General features: G+C 40.4%; 2 protein-coding genes across 2 annotated transcripts; both read right to left on the bottom strand.

The window, feature by feature from the left end:
* Nucleotides 1-8154: 8154 nt before the first annotated feature.
* LOC128195362 (uncharacterized) lies at nt 8155-15356 on the bottom strand. Its single transcript, XM_052872637.1, has 2 exons — nt 11794-15356; nt 8155-11599 (listed from the first exon to the last, which is right to left on the bottom strand). The coding sequence occupies exons 1-2, from the start codon at nt 15354-15356 to the stop codon at nt 8155-8157; spliced, it is 7008 nt and encodes a 2335-aa protein (XP_052728597.1).
* Nucleotides 15357-16107: 751 nt separating this feature from the next.
* On the bottom strand, nt 16108-17508 carry LOC128195363 (uncharacterized). The gene has a single exon (XM_052872638.1). The coding sequence runs from the start codon at nt 17506-17508 to the stop codon at nt 16108-16110; it is 1401 nt and encodes a 466-aa protein (XP_052728598.1).
* Nucleotides 17509-17753: the final 245 nt, after the last annotated feature.

Raw genomic sequence — 17753 nt, forward strand, 5'->3', positions numbered from 1 at the left:
GGAAGAAAAACTTCAAGTGCTTGCCGTGGTATATCGTGAAGATGACAACAGAAAGGTCTCCTCTTGGCCGTGAGGTGTTAGGGATGATTATATGGTAGGTTGAAAATGGGTTAGGTTCAAAAAATGGGTTCCAGGCAATGATGTGTATTGGTGATTGAAAAATGAAGAGAAGGTGAAATCAGTTTCCCCAGGTCCTGGAGATTATTCCCGAGAGGTCCAGAGTGCGGGCCGCGTATAAGGTATTGGTGCTCAAGATGGATATGCCGACCTTGCTGGAAAATTCCCTCTTTTTTTTTTTATCGAAAAAAGGATGAGACCCCGAGTTGTTGTTGGAGAATCTCCCTGGTCATCCACCTTCTCTTGTTCTCCATCTCCCTTTCAAAAATAATTCTTCCACTCCTCTTTTCAGAGAAATCTGAACAACAGACGTTTCCCATTATGTCGCGGCAGGAAGCGTGCCACTCTCTGCATTTCTGAAGGTGGAAGGTGCAGCCTTTGGTCTCCCAAATGCAGCAAGGAAAATAATATCCCCATGCTTGTATGTGTTGCTGACATGCATCTCCACGTGTGTATGTTTCTTGTTTCAGAATGGAATGCACTTCCTTCTGTCTTCTCTTCGGCTGGAGTGTTGCATTTCCTTCTACCATAGGCCTCATTGCCTTGGTTCTTTTCCACGTAATAATAGCCCCCACATGCAACTCTACTTCTATTCCACAGCACATGCATGACACCACTTCCACGTGTATACGTTACATGTTTTTTTTTAAGTTTTATTTTTATTATTATTTTTTTTATTATTATATTTTTTTTTTGTATTTTTGATATTTGTTTCTTTCTTTTTTTTTGATGAAAATAAATTTTATTTAAATCAATCCGGACGAAATTGAGTGTTGACAGCTGCCCCTCTTTACTTAGATTTTACTAGATCATATGATAAACAAAGTTTTCATATTATCAGAGTAAAAGATAAGTAAAGAAGAAATACTAATTTCGTTCGGATTTCAAAATACACAAAAAAAAAAAAAAAAAAAAAAAAAAAAACAGAGAATTTTCAAAGAAAAGGAATCAGGAACAAACAGGGAATTTTTTCATTTTTTTTTTTTGAATTAATTAGAATTTTTTTTTTGTTTTTCTTTTTGTTTTTTTTTTTAAAAAATGAACAAGATTAAATGAATGAGAAATTTGAATTTGATTGGTTTGACCATTGCCATGCAGAGGGTCGTTTGAAAAAAGTAAAAACTGGGCTCGACCATTGTCTTACAGAGGGCCGAGACACCAAAATTCAAAAGTGCTTTCGACCATTATCTAGCAGATGGCCGAGATAAAACAAAACAAAAAGGTGCTTTCGACCATTATCTTGCAGATGGCCGAGATAAAACAAAACTGAAAAGGTGTCCGACCATTATCTTGCAGATGGACGAGATAAAACAAAATTTGAAAAGTGCGTCCGACCATTATCTTGCAGATGGCCGAGATAAAAACAAGAGAAAAATGCGCTCGACCATTATATAGCAGATGGCCGAGATAAGAATAAGAGAAAAGTACGCTCGACCATTATCTAGCAGATGACCGAGATAAAACAAAAGAAAAGTGCGCTCGACCATTATCTAGCAGATGGCCGAGATAAAAACAAGAGAAAAGTGCGCTCGACCATTATCTAGCAGATGGCCGAGATAAAAACAAGAGAAAAATGCGCTCGACCATTATCTAGCAGATGGCCGAGATAAAACAAAAGAAAAGTGCGCTCGACCATTATCTAGCAGATGACCGAGATAAAAACAAGAGAAAAGTGCGCTCGACCATTATCTAGCAGATGGCCGAGATAAAAACAAGAGAAAAATGCGCTCGACCATTATCTAGCAGATGGCCGAGATAAAACAAAAGAAAAGTGCGCTCGACCATTATCTAGCAGATGGCCGAGATAAAAACAAGAGAAAAGTGCGCTCGACCATTATCTAGCAGATGGCCGAGATAAAAACAAGAGAAAAGTGTTTGATTGCTTTGAATTTGAAAATTGGAATTGGTTGAAATTTTGAGAAATTTTTTTGATTTTTGACTTTGATTTTTTTGATTTTTTTTTTTTTTTTTTTAAATTTTGAAATTAAGAAACAAGGTGTTGCATTTTTGTACACGTATATGGATTTTGAAACCTCAATGTGCAAGAGAAACATGGTTGATGAAAATTTTGAAATTTGGAGAAGAAAACTTTGATGCATGCTGATTTTTTTGTCTTTTTGAAGGAAGAAAGAATTTGATGAATATACATGGAGGCAAATTCAAAGTTGATGAAAACATGTACATGATGTATGGGAAGATTATGAAACTATGACACATTTTTTTTTGAGAGTCAATTTGTTTCCCTTGAAAACATCCAATTTATGACGATCTAGACTTCCAATTTCCTTTCAATGGACGTCCAAATTCTAAAGTCAACTGTTCAAAATGAAGCTTGTGTGCCAAAAATTTCTTGACGAGATACTAGTGTGTACATGCTTGATATCAGGGGTTGGAAAAAATATGTGGAGGATGATTGGAAGGATTTGGAGAGTACCGGGATGGCTACTTGGGCCTCTTACTCCTTAAAACGGCTACAAAGGCCAATGTGAGGTAGTAGATACCCAGAAGCTGCTCTGGAACATGGTAAAAGTATTGGTATGTATAAATGTATCTGTGAATTGAGAGGGAATAAGTCAGGAATGAAAGAGTGAGAATATCATGTGGGATTTGCAAATTGCCCCAATTTTGGTGGTTTGTAGATCTTTGAAGTTCGGGGCGAACCAAAATCATGCAAGGCCCAACAAGGGATGCCCTAGTCTTTGTATGAGCTTTGAATGTTCAGATGAAAATTTTTGAGATTTAACAAAATTGCTCAATACTCTGAATGGGTCGAAACATTTGAAAGTCACAAAGGTGCCTTGGTTTTGGGTATGAGTCAATTAAGCGAGGTTCAACAAAAGGCTGCCCCCCCATTTTGGGGTTTACGAATGATAAGATGGACTCAAAATCAAACAAAGCCCCAAAGTGTCTGCCCCTGTTTTGAGGGTGGATTCATGAATTTCAGTACGGACAAATGTGAGAGGCCCAACGATGGATGCCCCGGTCTTGGTACGAACTGAATATACAGATGTAACAAATCTGAGACAAACAAAGTTGCCCCAATTTTGGGATCCGAGGGAAGAGTTTGAATGGGATTTGAATGTGTTCAGGAGTTTGTGATGGATATGGAAAGGGTTGGCTTGAAAAGATTGCCCCAATTGGCTTGATTTTCCTTTGTATAATCTTAATCAAAAGGGAGATCCCTTCATCCGTGGACAATTATTTTTCATCATTTTTTTCATCATTTTTTTTATTGCATTGTTGGTCATTTTTGTCTTGTCTCAAAATTAAGCTTTATGAAAATTTAAACACCCATTATTCAATCTGTGTGAACTTTTATTGGGCTTGTAATGTGGCTTGGGCTAAAGGGTATTTAAAGAAAGGATATAAAGGCTCAAATAAATTTTGTGGGTATTTTTTTTGAAAAACAAGGGTTACCATCTGCGCTTGTATGAGTTATTTGTCAAATCTGTTTTGACTACTTTGCCCTTTCTCAAATTTCATTCTTTGCTTGCCATCACTTTGTGATTCTTTGTATTTTAGCTTCACTTTTGAGAAGTTCGCTTCATTTGATCACTAAGTGTGTTCTTCTTGCAACTTGAGTCGACTTCTACCGTGATGGTAACCCTTGTTTGGGTAAAATTTTGAAAAGAAATTTCTTATTGGCTCAAATTGGGTATCAAAGGATGTATATTTTTTTTGGATGAAGAAGGATGGCCACACATCATTTCAAATTTTGGTTGTTTTATTTTCAAAAGATTAATTAGGAGACAAAGACTAAATGATCTCAACAGAGTCATTTTTTTTATTTATTCATTTTTTTTCTTGTTTTTGTTTTGTCCTAACGGATTCAGGAATCTCCCAAATGAACGCTAGTGGAGGTAAAGGAAAATCTGCCCCAGTGTAAAACTTGGTGTTTATCAATTGGGCTCAAGAACATGATTGGGCCAATTTTGGTTTAATGAAGGCTGAAGGACGATGATTCCAAGCAATGCACACACAAATACCTCTTAAGAATATGTGATTTGATCATTTGACTCCAGGAGATTATGACATCCATTATATATTTTTTTTGAAATCTCATAAAATGGATGATTTGCATCGAAAGCAAATGACTCAATTTTTGCGTATTTTTTTTGGTTTTATGCATGAAGAAAAATATATGAAATGAAAATGATGATGCTAGTTGAAAAACAAATTCTTTTATTTTTATTTTGTGTTTTTTTTTTTTTTGTAGAATCTGGCCTTGCGGGTCAGTATGGAAACTGAGCTTTGCAAGCCAGTATGGGAAATGGGCATTCTGAGCCAATGTGGAAATTGAAATTTTTTGGCCATTGTGGAAACTGGGCCTTGCGGGTCAGTATGGAAAAATGAACCTTTTGGACCAATGTGGAAAATAGGCTTTGTGAGCTATGCAAGAATGATTTGATTTAGGAAAACGTTTTAAAAATGTTTTTTTTTTCAACTTTCTGACACAGGAAAATCCAGATCGGATCAGCCCTGAGGAGAAGTAACAAAGAAGGAAGTTGGACTTACCAGGCACATTGACCCAATGGATCAGATGACCTGAGCCGTGAAAGCTTGACAGAGGAGAGTTACAAAGGAAAATATTTTTTTCATTTTTTTCATAATTTATGGAACAAGCTAAAGAAAAATGATTTTTTTTATATTTTTTTTTTATCAGAGGATTTCAGAAAATTGAATTAAAGAAAGCTTTACAACACTCTCGACCCAATGGGCCCAAAACTATTTTTCTTACAGCCATGACAAAAAATCTTCAAACAAGGTCTGAATTCCTTTATCTTTATTTTTCAGCACAAAAAAAATCTTATTCACACAAATCAAAAGGGAGATCATGAATTTGAATAAACAAAAACATGTATTTTTTCAGTAGTTCAGATGCACTGGGTTCCAGAGAAACCACATATGGCAACTGGGCCTAATGGGCTCGAAAGCTGTTCATCTTTCATTCTCAATTTTTGACAACAAATTCAGAGAAAATCACACAGGACAATTTGGATAAATGTATAAAACATCATGCAACAGCAAAAATGTGAAAACAAAATATTTTTGACATATTTTCAAAAGAAGTATACTCGAGAGAAAACCATGAAGGCCATTGGGCCTAATGGGCTCGAGCACTGTTCTCTCTTTTTTTAATATTTTTTGATTTATTCAAAATGTGGAAGAAGAAGGAATAAAAAACAAACAAAATGGAGTGATGTGAAATTATAAACATGCCAAAATAATTCTTCATTCAAATTTATATTTCAGAAAGAATTGGGTTCAAAGAAGGCTAACATGGTAATGAGGCCCAATGCACCTGAAAAATGTCCTTTGTCATGTAAATGAAAAAACAATTTTGAACACTTCAAATTTTACATCACTCCACTCATTATTTTTTTTGAAAAATTTTTATTTATCATATTTTGATTTTTTTTGTTTTATTATTTTTTGTGAAATCGGGTCATCCAAGAAGTATTGAATTGGGCCGGATCGACCCAACAAAACCCTACCCGTTTCAGATTTTCAAAAATTTTATTATTTTTTTTTAACTCAGAAAGACCGGGACCGACACCAGACGGTTGTAGTGACCGGCACTGTAGCTACAGTGGATTTGCTCAGCTATAAGTCGAGAGCTCCTCCGCGTTGGGCGACATTTTCTGATCTCTCTCTCTCTCTTGCTCTCCCTTTCTCTCTCTTCTCTCTCTTCCTTGAGCGTCCTTTGAGAGCGTCTGAGTTCCTGCGAGGAGCTTCTGCCCCCGCGTGCCTTCGAAGGCGTCTGAGTCCTCCGACAAGCTTCTGCAAGCCCTCCACTTCCAGGTAAGTCCTCTAAACTCTTCGATCTTCTTTCTTCCCTTTTAAATTTTTCCTTTTTGTTTTTCTTCCTTCCATCCCTCCTTCTCTGCTTTTCTGTTCTTTCGATCTTTCCTTCTCTGTTTTTTTTTTTCATTTTTCTTTTCTCTTATGCTTTCCGGTTTATTCTTTACTCTCTAGCCTTCTGCTTCTGCTTTTCTTTTTATGCTTTTGCTTTCCATTTTTGCTTTACTTCCCCTCTCCCCTTTATGCTTTTCTTTTCTGCTTTCCTTTCTGCAAGTTCTTCTATTTTCTTCTGCTTTCCACTTTGTCTGCTTTTATTTCCGTCTCGCCCTTCTCTGCATTTCTTTCTGAGTCTTCTTTTCTCTTTTCTCTTTTTTTTTAATTTTAAAAAACTTAAAACACTTAAAAACACAACTGTCTTAAACTTAAAGGGGTATATAGGCTGGAAACCAGACGTTAATCCCCCTTCGATTGAAGGTATGGCAGAGACAATCGGGTAGAACAACGCCACGTACCCCATAAAATCAGAAAACTTAAAAAGAGAATTTTATTTGTATAAACCGGACATGGACCAAATGGACAAGGACAAAAGGACAAGGACAAAAGGACAAGGACAAAAGGACATAGATCCGTTTAGGACCCTCTTGCAAGGACCGTGAAACAGATCCGAGACCAGACACTGAAATAACAAAAACCGACCGGACAAAAATAAACTTAAAAGGAAACAAAAACACATAAAGAAAACACTGAAAATATTTTTTTTTTATGCTTCCGTTATGTTTTTGTTCTTTTTATTTTTATATTTTTTTTTTGTTTCAGAAAACTTAGAGAAGAAGGATGAACGAGATGGAGATGGATAGGTATACCAGTCAGCGGTGGCGACCTACTGACGATCAGATCAGAATGATGACCAATATTTTCAATTACGGGGTCACACATCCCAGCAGAGCGCAAGTCGTCGAAATTGCGTCTCGACTAAGGGTTTTCGCAGATGTCAGCGAATACAATGTGCACTGCTGGTTTAACAACCACGGCAATCGGGTCAGGCGCTGGCAAGCGGAGATAGACCCTACTGGCACTCAGTTCTCACAACTGCCGCTATACATGTATGGTAAGTACCCTGATCACTTCCATCTCCTTTTTTCTCTTTTTTTTTTTCTATTATTGACACAAATTTTCTTGCTTTTTTCGGAAAGAAAACGACTGGGTGATCATGAGGGCGCCGAGGCTGCTGAACTTGTTCCCCGTTCCGATCATCATTGACGACGATAGGGACACACGACAAATCGCTCCACCCATGCTTATCACATTCCGCACCAGAGCTCCCTCGACGGAGCTCTCCCTTAGACCACCGCAACCGGCCCGAGAATATTTTCGCTGAATTCCTTTTTTTGATTTTATTTTTAAATTTTCATGGTCTGTAATATTAACGATCACCAGTGATCGAACCCCGAACATTGTTTATTTGCCTTGTTTATTTGCTGCTTTTTTTTTTTTTTTTTATTTGAATTTGTGACCTTGCTTTTCTTGTTATATCTGCTTTTTTTTTCTTTTTTTATGCACTTTTATTTCATTTATCAAATGTTAAGATCGTATGAGTGTATTTAAATTGGTATCTTTGTTCAAAATCATCTTTCCGACCTTACTGTAAATCTTGCTCTGATGATGAAATAAAATGGATTTTTATGCTTTTTCCTTTTTTTTTTTAAACGAAAATTTCTAATCTAAACGAAATAATAAAAAACGGGTTCAACAGAAAACAAATTATTTACAAAGAAAATGCGGAAAAATGACTTCGAAAGAAATGAAAACCAAAGTGAACGCCATGAGTATGAAAAACAAAATTTTGAAAACATTATGCTTGAGACAATGCAGAAATGGGAAGAGAGGAATAATGAACTCGTAAACAAAATTTGCACAATTTGAATTTTTGACAAATCTCTTTTTTTTTATTTATTTATTTATTTATCATTATTTTTTATTTGTTTTCTTCCACGACATCCTTGAGGTTCGAGTTTGTGCTCAATGAAATATACCCGTGATGCTTTAACTATTATTACCTTCCTTATTTTACCTTAAAACTCAGTGTGATATGAATCGTGTCGAAAAGCAAAAGATGAAAAAGTCGGATAATGAATGAAATCGCAGGCATTTATTGAAAGAAGTAACACAAAATACAACAAAATTTTCACAGAACAGTGTTAATATCCCTTAGTAGCATCCCCTATCTCGGAATCATCATGCGTAAAACTTTTTTACCGCATCAGAATTGACCAGTAAAGGTAACTCCTCTCCGTCCATCCTTGTGAGAATAAGTGCCCCTCCAGAGAACGCCCTTTTTACTACGAATGGCCCTTCATAATTTGGTGTCCATTTGCCTCTGAAATCCCTTTGTATGGGCAATATCTTCTTTAACACCAGTTCGCCTTCATGGAAATCCCTTGGATGTATTTTTTTGTCGAAAGCCTTTTTCATTCTTCTTTGATACAATTGCCCGTGGCACATCGCTGTCAGTCTCTTCTCTTCGATGAGATTGAGCTGGTCAAACCGAGCTTGAACCCACTCAGCTTCCTCCAATTGGGTTTCCAATAAAATTCGTAGAGATGGGATTTCCACCTCAAATGGAAGCACTGCTTCCATCCCATACACCAGCGAGAAAGGTGTGGCACCAGTGGACGTTCGTACTGAAGTACGATATCCATGTAAAGCAAAGGGAAGCATTTCATGCCAATCCTTATAGGTGACCACCATCTTTTGCACGATCTTCTTGATATTCTTATTAGCAGCTTCTACTGCCCCATTCATTTTTGGACGATAAGGAGAAGAATTAAGATGATGAATTTTGAACTCCTCACATAACTCTGCCATCATCCGGTTGTTCAAGTTGGTGGCATTATCAGTGATGATCTTGTTAGGCAACCCATATCTGCAGATCAACTCCCTTTTTATGAATCTGGTCACCACCTTTCTAGTCACGTTGGTGTAAGAAACGGCTTCGACCCACTTGGTAAAGTAATCGATTGCGACCAAGATGAAGCGATGTCCATTTGACGCTTTTGGCTCTATAGCTCCAATAACATCTATCCCCCACATTGAAAACGGCCATGGTGCAGACAACACGTTCAAAGTCGTGGGCGATACATTGATATTGTCTGCATGCATCTGACATTTCTCGCACCTCCTTACATGTGTACAACAATCATTTTCCATGGTTAACCAGAAGTAACCAGCTCTCAGGATCTTCCTAGCCATGGAGTGTCCATTCATGTGTGTGCCGAACGTACCTTCGTGCACTTCTTTCAATATCAATTTGGCTTCTTTTGTATCTACACATCTGAGGAGAATCATGTCATGATTTCTCTTGTATAAAATGTCCCCACTCAAAATAAAGCTACCAGCCAACCTTCGTAACGACCTCTTATCGTTTTCAGATGCTTTTTCAGGATATTCTTGGGTCTTAAGATAGTGCTTGATATCGAAGTACCAAGGTTTACCATCCACCTCCTCCTTGATGAACTGGCAATATGCTGGCTCCGTATGGCTCTTCATTTCAATCACTGGTAATTCTGTATTCGGGTCAACCTCAAACATGGATGACAAAGTAGCCAACGCGTCTGCTAACTGGTTATCTTCCCGTGGTATGTGGTTAAATGTGATGAAGTCGAAACACTCCATTAATCCTTTGATGTATGCCTGGTAAGGGATTAATTTTGCGTCTCTTGTTTCCCACTCTCCCTTCAACTGGTTGATGACTAAAGCTGAATCTCCATATACTTCCAGAATTTTCACTTTGAACTCTATTGCCGCCCGAATACCCATAGCGCAGGCCTCATACTCTGCAATGTTATTCGTGCAATCAAAACACAGCCTTGATGTCATGGGCATATACTGCTGCTCTGGAGAGATTAGTACTGCCCCTATGCCATGCCCCATCATATTCGACGCTCCATCAAATAGTAATATCCATGTTTCTTCGTCTCGGTATTTACTGCCTTCTTTGAATAGAGTCATGATATCTTCATCAGGAAACTCGGGTTGCATTGGCTGATAATCACTGATGGGTTGATGCGCCAGGTATTCCGCTAATGCACTACCTTTGACGGATTTCTGAGTGACGTATATGATGTCATACTCTGACAATAGCACCTGCCACCGAGCTATCCTTCCAGTGAGAGCGGGCTTTTCAAAAATAAACTTGATAGGATCCATCTTGGATATCAACAATGTAGAGTGACTCAACATGTATTGCCTTAGGCGATGAGCGGCCCATGCCAGTGCACAACAAGTTCGCTCTAACGATGAATATCGTTGTTCGCAGTCTGTGAATTTCTTGCTCAAGTAATATATCGCATGCTCCCTTTTTCCAGCTTCATCATATTGACCCAATACACAACCCATTGACCTTTCCAATACAGTTAAGTACAAAATGAGTGGTCTTCCTGGCTCGGGTGGACGCAATACAGGTGGGTCTTGCAGGTATTGTTTGATTTTTTCAAAAGCGGCTTGACAATCCTCGTTCCAAACCATAACCTGATTCTTTCGTAGCAACTTGAACATTGGTTCGCAGGTAGCGGTTAATTGGGAGATGAATCTAGCAATGTAGTTCAATCTACCCAGAAAACCGCGAACCTCCTTCTCTGTGCTAGGCGCAGGCATTTCTGATATCGCTCGCACTTTGTCAGGATCCACTTCTATCCCCTTTTGGCTAACCACGAAGCCCAACAACTTCCCGGATTTCACTCCAAATGTGCATTTGGCAGGGTTTAACCTGAGTTTATACTTTCTCAATCTCTCAAATAATTTCTTCAAGTTGAGGACATGTTCTTCTTCTGATTCAGACTTTGCAATCATATCATCCACATAAACCTCGATCTCCTTGTGCATCATATCATGAAAAAGTGTCACCATCGCCCTTTGATATGTTGCCCCGGCATTCTTGAGCCCAAAAGACATTACCTTATAACAAAAGGTCCCCCACAACGTGATGAAGGTCGTCTTTTCCATGTCCTCAGGCGCCATCTTAATCTGATTATACCCCGAGAAACCATCCATGAACGAAAATAGTGAGTACTTGGCTGTATTGTCAACTAAAGTGTCGATGTGTGGTAACGGGAAGTTATCCTTCGGACTTGCACGATTCAAATCACGATAGTCGACACACATTCGAACCTTTCCATCTTTCTTAGGCACTGGTACAATATTTGCCACCCATTGTGGGTATTTAGCCACAGCCAGAAATCCTGCGTCGAATTGCTTTTGTACCTCTTCCTTAATTTTCAATGACATTTCTGGTTTCATTCTTCTTAGTCTTTGCTTGACTGGAAGGCATTCCTGCTTAAGTGGGAGCTTGTGTTGCACAATATCGGTATCCAACCCTGGCATGTCTTTGTAAGACCAAGCGAAAACATCCTTAAACTCCTTCAGTAGGGCTCGCAGCCCTTCCCTCACTTCTTTTTTCATGCTAGTACCGATTTTTACTTCCTTTATCTCTTCTTCCTCTCCCAAGTTGAGTACTTCAACATCCTCCTGATGGGGTTTTATCTCTTTAGACTCTTGTTCCACTAATCTTAAGAGCTCTGGAGAGGGTTCCGAGTCATCTTCATAATCATCTTCGGTATTATCGATAGGGTGCTCAAAATTAGGAATATCGACATTGTTATTTTCAAAACTTTCATTGTCATATCTGCATTTTTTGAATTTATAAAAAGAAAAGAATAAATAAAAAAAGGAAAAGAAACCGATGACGAATGCAAAATGATGATAAACACAAACAAACACGATTTGATTATCACGCTGAGCACAAGAACAAAACATCAACCCGTAAGTCTTGAATCCTAAAGCCCCGGGTAAAGCCATAGGATTAATTAAAACTATTACATTTTATTCAAATTAAGCATCACGGGTAGACTCAGAGTTTCCCAATTGTTGAGTGGTGCAGCTGGGGAGCAAGCCCGCACGAAACTTGAATATTCAGAGCTATCATCATCCTCCACGGCGGCTATATGGCCCGCATTGATCCATCCAGCACTACGGAAGCTCTCCTTGATGTCACGAATACCAATCTTTTCCACCCGAGGTTCACGCCTTTCTACACGAGCCAGACCGTGCTCTCTCCTTTCCTCCATCAACTTTCGCTTGTCCTCTTTGTTGGGCTCATACCCTATGCCGTATCGGTTTCTATTCTGAACGACCTTTAGGGGGAAAGTTCGCCCCTGCCCATGCTTGCCTAAACCTTTACCAGGTATATACCCTTCTTTCAGCAAGACCTTGGCCATCATGATAGAAGCACGTGACAGACGCGGGCTTGCTAGGAATGGCTCTACATAGGCATTTCCCACGATCTCCAATGACTGGAAGGCAATTTCAGGAGCTTCCTCAGCCACCTCAATATATCGCGTGGACGATGGTCCGCTCACAAGGAGGTCCTCCTCTCCTGATATTATCACCAGCTTATCTCCCATAACATATTTCAGCTTTTGGTGTAGTGTGGAAGGCACAACTCCTGCGGAATGGATCCACGGGCGACCCAACAAACAACTATAAGCCGGGAGAATGTCCATAACTTGAAAGGTCACTTGAAAGACACAAGGACCGACTTGAACGGGCAATTCAATCTCTCCCATCACTACCCTTTTACTGCCGTCAAACGCCCTCACAATCATGGAGCTTGGCTTCATATGCATTCCCTCACAGGGTAGCTTCTCCAATGTCGATTTTGGCATGACATTCAGAGAGGAACCGTTGTCCACCAAGACACGCGCTATAACGTGATCTAAACATTTCACGGAGACATGAAGAGCCTTGTTATGACCTCTCCCCTCAGTGGGTATCTCCTCATCAGTAAAGGTGAGGTAATTGTTAGCGATGATGTTGCCAACGATGCCCTCAAACTTGTTCAACGAAATACCATGCTCGACATGAGCCTCACTGAGTACCTTCATCAACAACTTTCTGTGAGAGGTAGAATGCATAAGCAATTCTAACAAGGAAATCCGAGCGGGCATGCGATTCAACTGCTCCACCACCTTATATTCACTCTGTTGAATGAATTTTAAAAATTCGCAAGCCTCTTCCTCAGAGATTTCTTTCTTGTCTGCTTTGTCAGAGGTCTCCTCTACTTGCACTCCTTTCCCCTTTAAATGCTCCTTAGTATTTGCATCCATTGGTGTTTCATTATTACTAGATCCTTTTCCCGTCAAATTTGGTGGCGTGAAGATTCGACCACTCCTCGTCATTCCGCCGATGCCTGATATATTTTCAACAACTGGATCCTGGCTAGAGAAATGGCTTTCAATGCACTGTCCTTCGTCGACTACATGTGTCCCATACCTCCAAGGGACAGCTTTCTCGCTTTTGTAAGGAAAATGAACTGGTGTATGGATGACAACGGGTGATCTTCCTTGAATTACTGGTGTAGGGGTGGTTCGAGTGAAGCGGATTATCAACGGCTCTGGCAAAGCTACATCTGGCTCCATACCAGTTTGTGCGAACACCTCCTCATGCTTGTCTTCATAGCACACTTGCATCAAATTCCTATCAAGCAGATCTTGTAGGAACTTTTCGAATTCAACGCATTCCTCGATAGAGTGTTCGGTGCATGGGTGGAGTCCACATGCTCTTTCCAGATCATAATCCCCGTTTAAAAATCCCAACTTTAATAATTCCTTAAAAATAAACCTTCTGGAACTTCGGATCTTACTTGCATCCCTTATCAGTTCATGGTTCTTAGACTCAATGGCGTTTGTTGAGGCATTACTATGTCCGGATAACGGATTAGTATCAATGTTAGGTTTATCTTCTTGAAATTTTAGCCACCCCGCATCAATTAGGGCCTGCACCTTACGCTTGAAAGCCATACACCTCTCAGTTGAGTGACCCACGCCTTCCCCGTGATAACTACACTTGGCATCTGCATCATAACCCCTAGGGTATGGAGGCTGCAGAGGTATCATTGGGCATATAGCTACCAGACCCCTTTTGACGAGGTGAGGTAATAATTCAGTGTAAGTCATGGGGATGGGGGTGAAGTGGACAAAGTTTCTTTCCTGGGCTCTTCCCGGATAACCGCCTTGACCTGCATTCGGATTTGGATTTGCGCTTGGCCCATTCCTCCAAGCATTGCTTGTGACGGGTTGTGATTGGTAGAATCCTTGTTGTTGTTGAGGCCTGATTGGATGAGCAAAAGCCGCATTGGCTGAATATGAAGGTTGGCCTAGGTATGGTCTATAATTGTGAGAGGGAGCTTGACCTCTCCATACAGGCATCGCCAATGTTGCATGCACGTCTCCCTCTTTTTTCTTTCCTGGATTGAAAGAAGGCTTCTTTTTAGAGTTCTCCATCGTAGATGGACCACTTGCAATCTTCCCGCTCTTCACCCCAATCTCTATCCTCTCGCCAATTATGACGACGTCAGCGAAATTGGCGGACACATTCCCCACCATATATTCATAAAATGGTGGCTGAAGTGTATTTACGAACATTGCCACCATTTCTTTTTCAAACAAAGGCGGCTCCACTTGTGTGGCCAATTCTCTCCACCGTTGGGCATATTCCTTGAAGGTCTCATTATCTTTCTTTCCCATATTCTGTAATTGCAGACGGTCCGGTGCTACATGTGTGTTGTATATATACCGTTTTACAAAGGCGTCGGCTAGATCTGCCCAACAATGGATTCGAGAGGGCTCCAAGTGGGTATACCAGTTTAATGCTACCCCAACCAAACTGTCTTGGAAAACATGGATGAGTAACTGGTCGTCATATGCGTACGCAGCCATTTTTCTGCAATACATGGCCAGATGGATTTTAGGGCATGTATCACCCTTGTACTTCTCGAATTCTGGCGCCTTGAACTTATACGGTATTTTTACTCCAGGAACCAAGCTTAGTCTTGCAACATTTCTGAACCCATAATTTTTCATCCCTTCAATAGCCCTCATTTTTTCCTCCAGAATCTCCAGTCTGTTTTTAGCACTGTTACTGACGTCGGTCCCTGCACGCGCCGCGGTTTGTGATGCGGCTCTTGCTGAAGAATCGTGATTAACAATTACGTGCGGTATCGTAGTCACTCGTGTTCCTTCAACTGTGATCGGTTCATTCGTTTGAGCATTTACCAAGGGAGCTGACACAGAGGTAGGTCCATGAGTGGTGACTGGTGGGATATCAATAGCTGTGGAGATGGGAAACGACACATGCCCCCCTTCGATATATTCTCCTACGGAAGGAGTATATCCCGGGGGTAACCCATACAACGGGAAAGGAATTGATTGGCTCGTAGCATTGAAAAATGGGGGATAAAAATGGGCATTCCCGCCAACCAGCGTAGATGAAGACTCTCCAGTAGCCTTCAGGGCTTCAAGGGCAACCAAGATTTGTCCAACCTGGTCCTTCAACTGACTCATTTCAGCTTTGATGGATTCTTGTGACTCTTCCCAGCTTTCCATGATCCTTGAATTGGCTCGAGTCCTGTAGGGATGTCGTGGAAAGTTGGCCGTTTTTTTTTACTGTTTTATTATTAACTTAAGTTAGATGAAATGCTTCAAACAAAAAGGACAGAAAAGGGAGAAAGAAATAACAAGGGAAAAAAATGTGGTGCATGCTAATGATAGGCGGAAATCATAAGATCACGATAATGTTAATGATGGAAATCGATACAAGTTGATACCATACAAAACATCTTAAGTCTTTCATATAGAGAAAATCTAACAAGACATGAATCACTTCCTGGCCCGAGCAATGAAGGCCTTCATTTCGCCTACCAGCCATTTACAATGATTAATAAAAAGCATTATCTCGGGAGGCGGGTTAAAAAAGTGGGTCGTGGCTTCGGCGTCCAACACCATCTTTGGGATATCTTCAATTGCTCCATTCGCCAACATAGCCAATTGGGAAAAACTTCCCTTCCAATGCTTCACAGCCTCTTCTTGCATCGCGATGTGGTCTTTCATTTGTTTTACCAAGGCATGATGCCTTTCTCCAAACTCCATTAACCTCCACCGTTCCTCTTGCTCTTCAATGTACTCCTCCATTTGTTTTATCATGGAGCGATGCTCTTCTTCGGCCTCTGCCAGCTTCCAACGCTCTTGGTTCATCTCTGTCTCAAAAGACAAGGCCATTTCCTTCATCTCATGTCCCGCCTTTTCTACTTGAACCTGCGCTTCTCTTAGTCTCTTCAGAGCCTCTCGCTTATCTCTTTTAGCCTCTTCGTAGAGGAGCCTCCATTGCTTTCCTTCTTCTAATGCTGAGTTCTTTTCCTCCACTCTCATGGTCAGTTCTTTGCTTGCGGTTAAGAGGTCCATTCTGCTCCCTCAGTTTTTTCATCTCTATCTTCAATTGCTTCATCTCTTCGCTTTCTGGTTCTTGGGATGGCTCTTCGTTAGCTAGCTGATGAACGATCGGTTTGAAGGGCAATTTGATTTCCTTTACCCTTTCCCTGATCCAGGTGTGATAATTAATTTCATCGTCCATCACTCCCAGTCTTAAATCCTTTTCTGCTCGCACAACATTTTCCCAAGCACTTCTCGCTTTCCTCAGCATTTCAGTGCAATGCCCATCTTCATAGTAGATGAAAAATGCTGCGAGATAGTCCTGTGAAGGTGCCCCTTTCATGGGATGCCCGAATTGTCTTTGAACCAACAGAGGATTGTAATTGATGCCATACCGGGCCCCTATGAGAGGTACATTGGGAAAACGGCCACAATGTTGGATAGGCTGCCTGAGCTCAACCCAAGAAAGACGCCATTTTATTTTTCCTCCATTTAAACTAGCAAAGAAATGAGCCCACTCACTTCCTTCTTTGGTCGTAAGCCCCTGGCATAATAGTTCTTCCGACGGACGCCTGATATTGACCGCACCTTTAAAGAAACGCGCAGTCATCCAAACATACAGTGCCGATACACAACAAAGGATTTTCTTCCCCTTTCTTTCATGACAGAAACTCATGGTCCCATAAACCTCAGCAAGGACTGCCGTTACAGGATTCTCTGATCTTATTTTTCTTGCCACGAATACATCTATTGCGGTATAATCCACAAAGTCTTCTATTCTAGGGAATAAAACAATGCCGTATATGGTAAGAGCTAACACATCCATAAAAGTCTCCCACCTTTCCTTATCAGCTAGATGCTGTAGGTACTGTTCCAGATACCCTTGCGTCAGCCCAAGCTCTTGATGCCTTGTTACCAATTTGTCTTCCAGTTCCTGGGGCTGTAGTTTCATTATGGCAGCAATAGTCGCGATAGAGGCATGATGCTCCAAATGCTGATATGGCGTGGTACCCTCAAGTGGTAAACCGAGGATATGCTCGAACTCCTCTATAGTCGGAGCTAACTGAAAGTCTAGGAAGGTGAAGCATCTTAGCGGGGAGTCATAATACTGTGCCAAGGCTGTGATAGCAGGCAAATGTACCTCCACTTCTATTAGGCTCAACAGGTTTCCATATTTTTTCTTGAAAGTTTCCCTTTTTATGGTCGTTAGTTGTTTTCCTAAGCTTATCAGCCCTGTCAAATTACCCCCATGAATCCTCAGGCGAGGTTTCTTTCTCAACACGACAGAATCGACATGTTGTGTGGCATCAGCTCTTGTATCAACTTCCATCTTGTAAAAGATAAAGTAAACACTTGTGATTTCCCCTAAAACCAGCATGTCACCAAATGATGTATGAACACGATGCATGATAATATAATGAAGTAAAACATGACCAACAACACAAATGCATGCGTAACATGAAATGCAAAGTCATTATTTCGAAAAGAACAAACAGGAGGCATCTAAAACCAGCATGTCACCAAATGATGTATGAACACAATGCATGATAACATAACAAAGTAAAACAATGACCA

The sequence above is a fragment of the Vigna angularis genome, chromosome 2 (genome assembly GCF_016808095.1).
Source record: "Vigna angularis cultivar LongXiaoDou No.4 chromosome 2, ASM1680809v1, whole genome shotgun sequence".
Taxonomy (NCBI): domain Eukaryota; kingdom Viridiplantae; phylum Streptophyta; class Magnoliopsida; order Fabales; family Fabaceae; genus Vigna; species Vigna angularis.

What these genes read in the sequence shown, in the direction of transcription:
- LOC128195362 (XM_052872637.1), bottom strand. Translation starts at nt 15,356, where the DNA reads ATGGAAAGCTGGGAAGAGTCACAAGAATCCATCAAAGCTGAAATGAGT. An exon ending in ATGCTTAATTTGAATAAAAT is followed by an intron (nt 11,600 to 11,793) that starts GTAATAGTTTTA and finishes CAAAAAATGCAG; the next exon opens with ATATGACAATGAAAGTTTTG.
- LOC128195363 (XM_052872638.1), bottom strand. Translation starts at nt 17,508, where the DNA reads ATGGAAGTTGATACAAGAGCTGATGCCACACAACATGTCGATTCTGTC.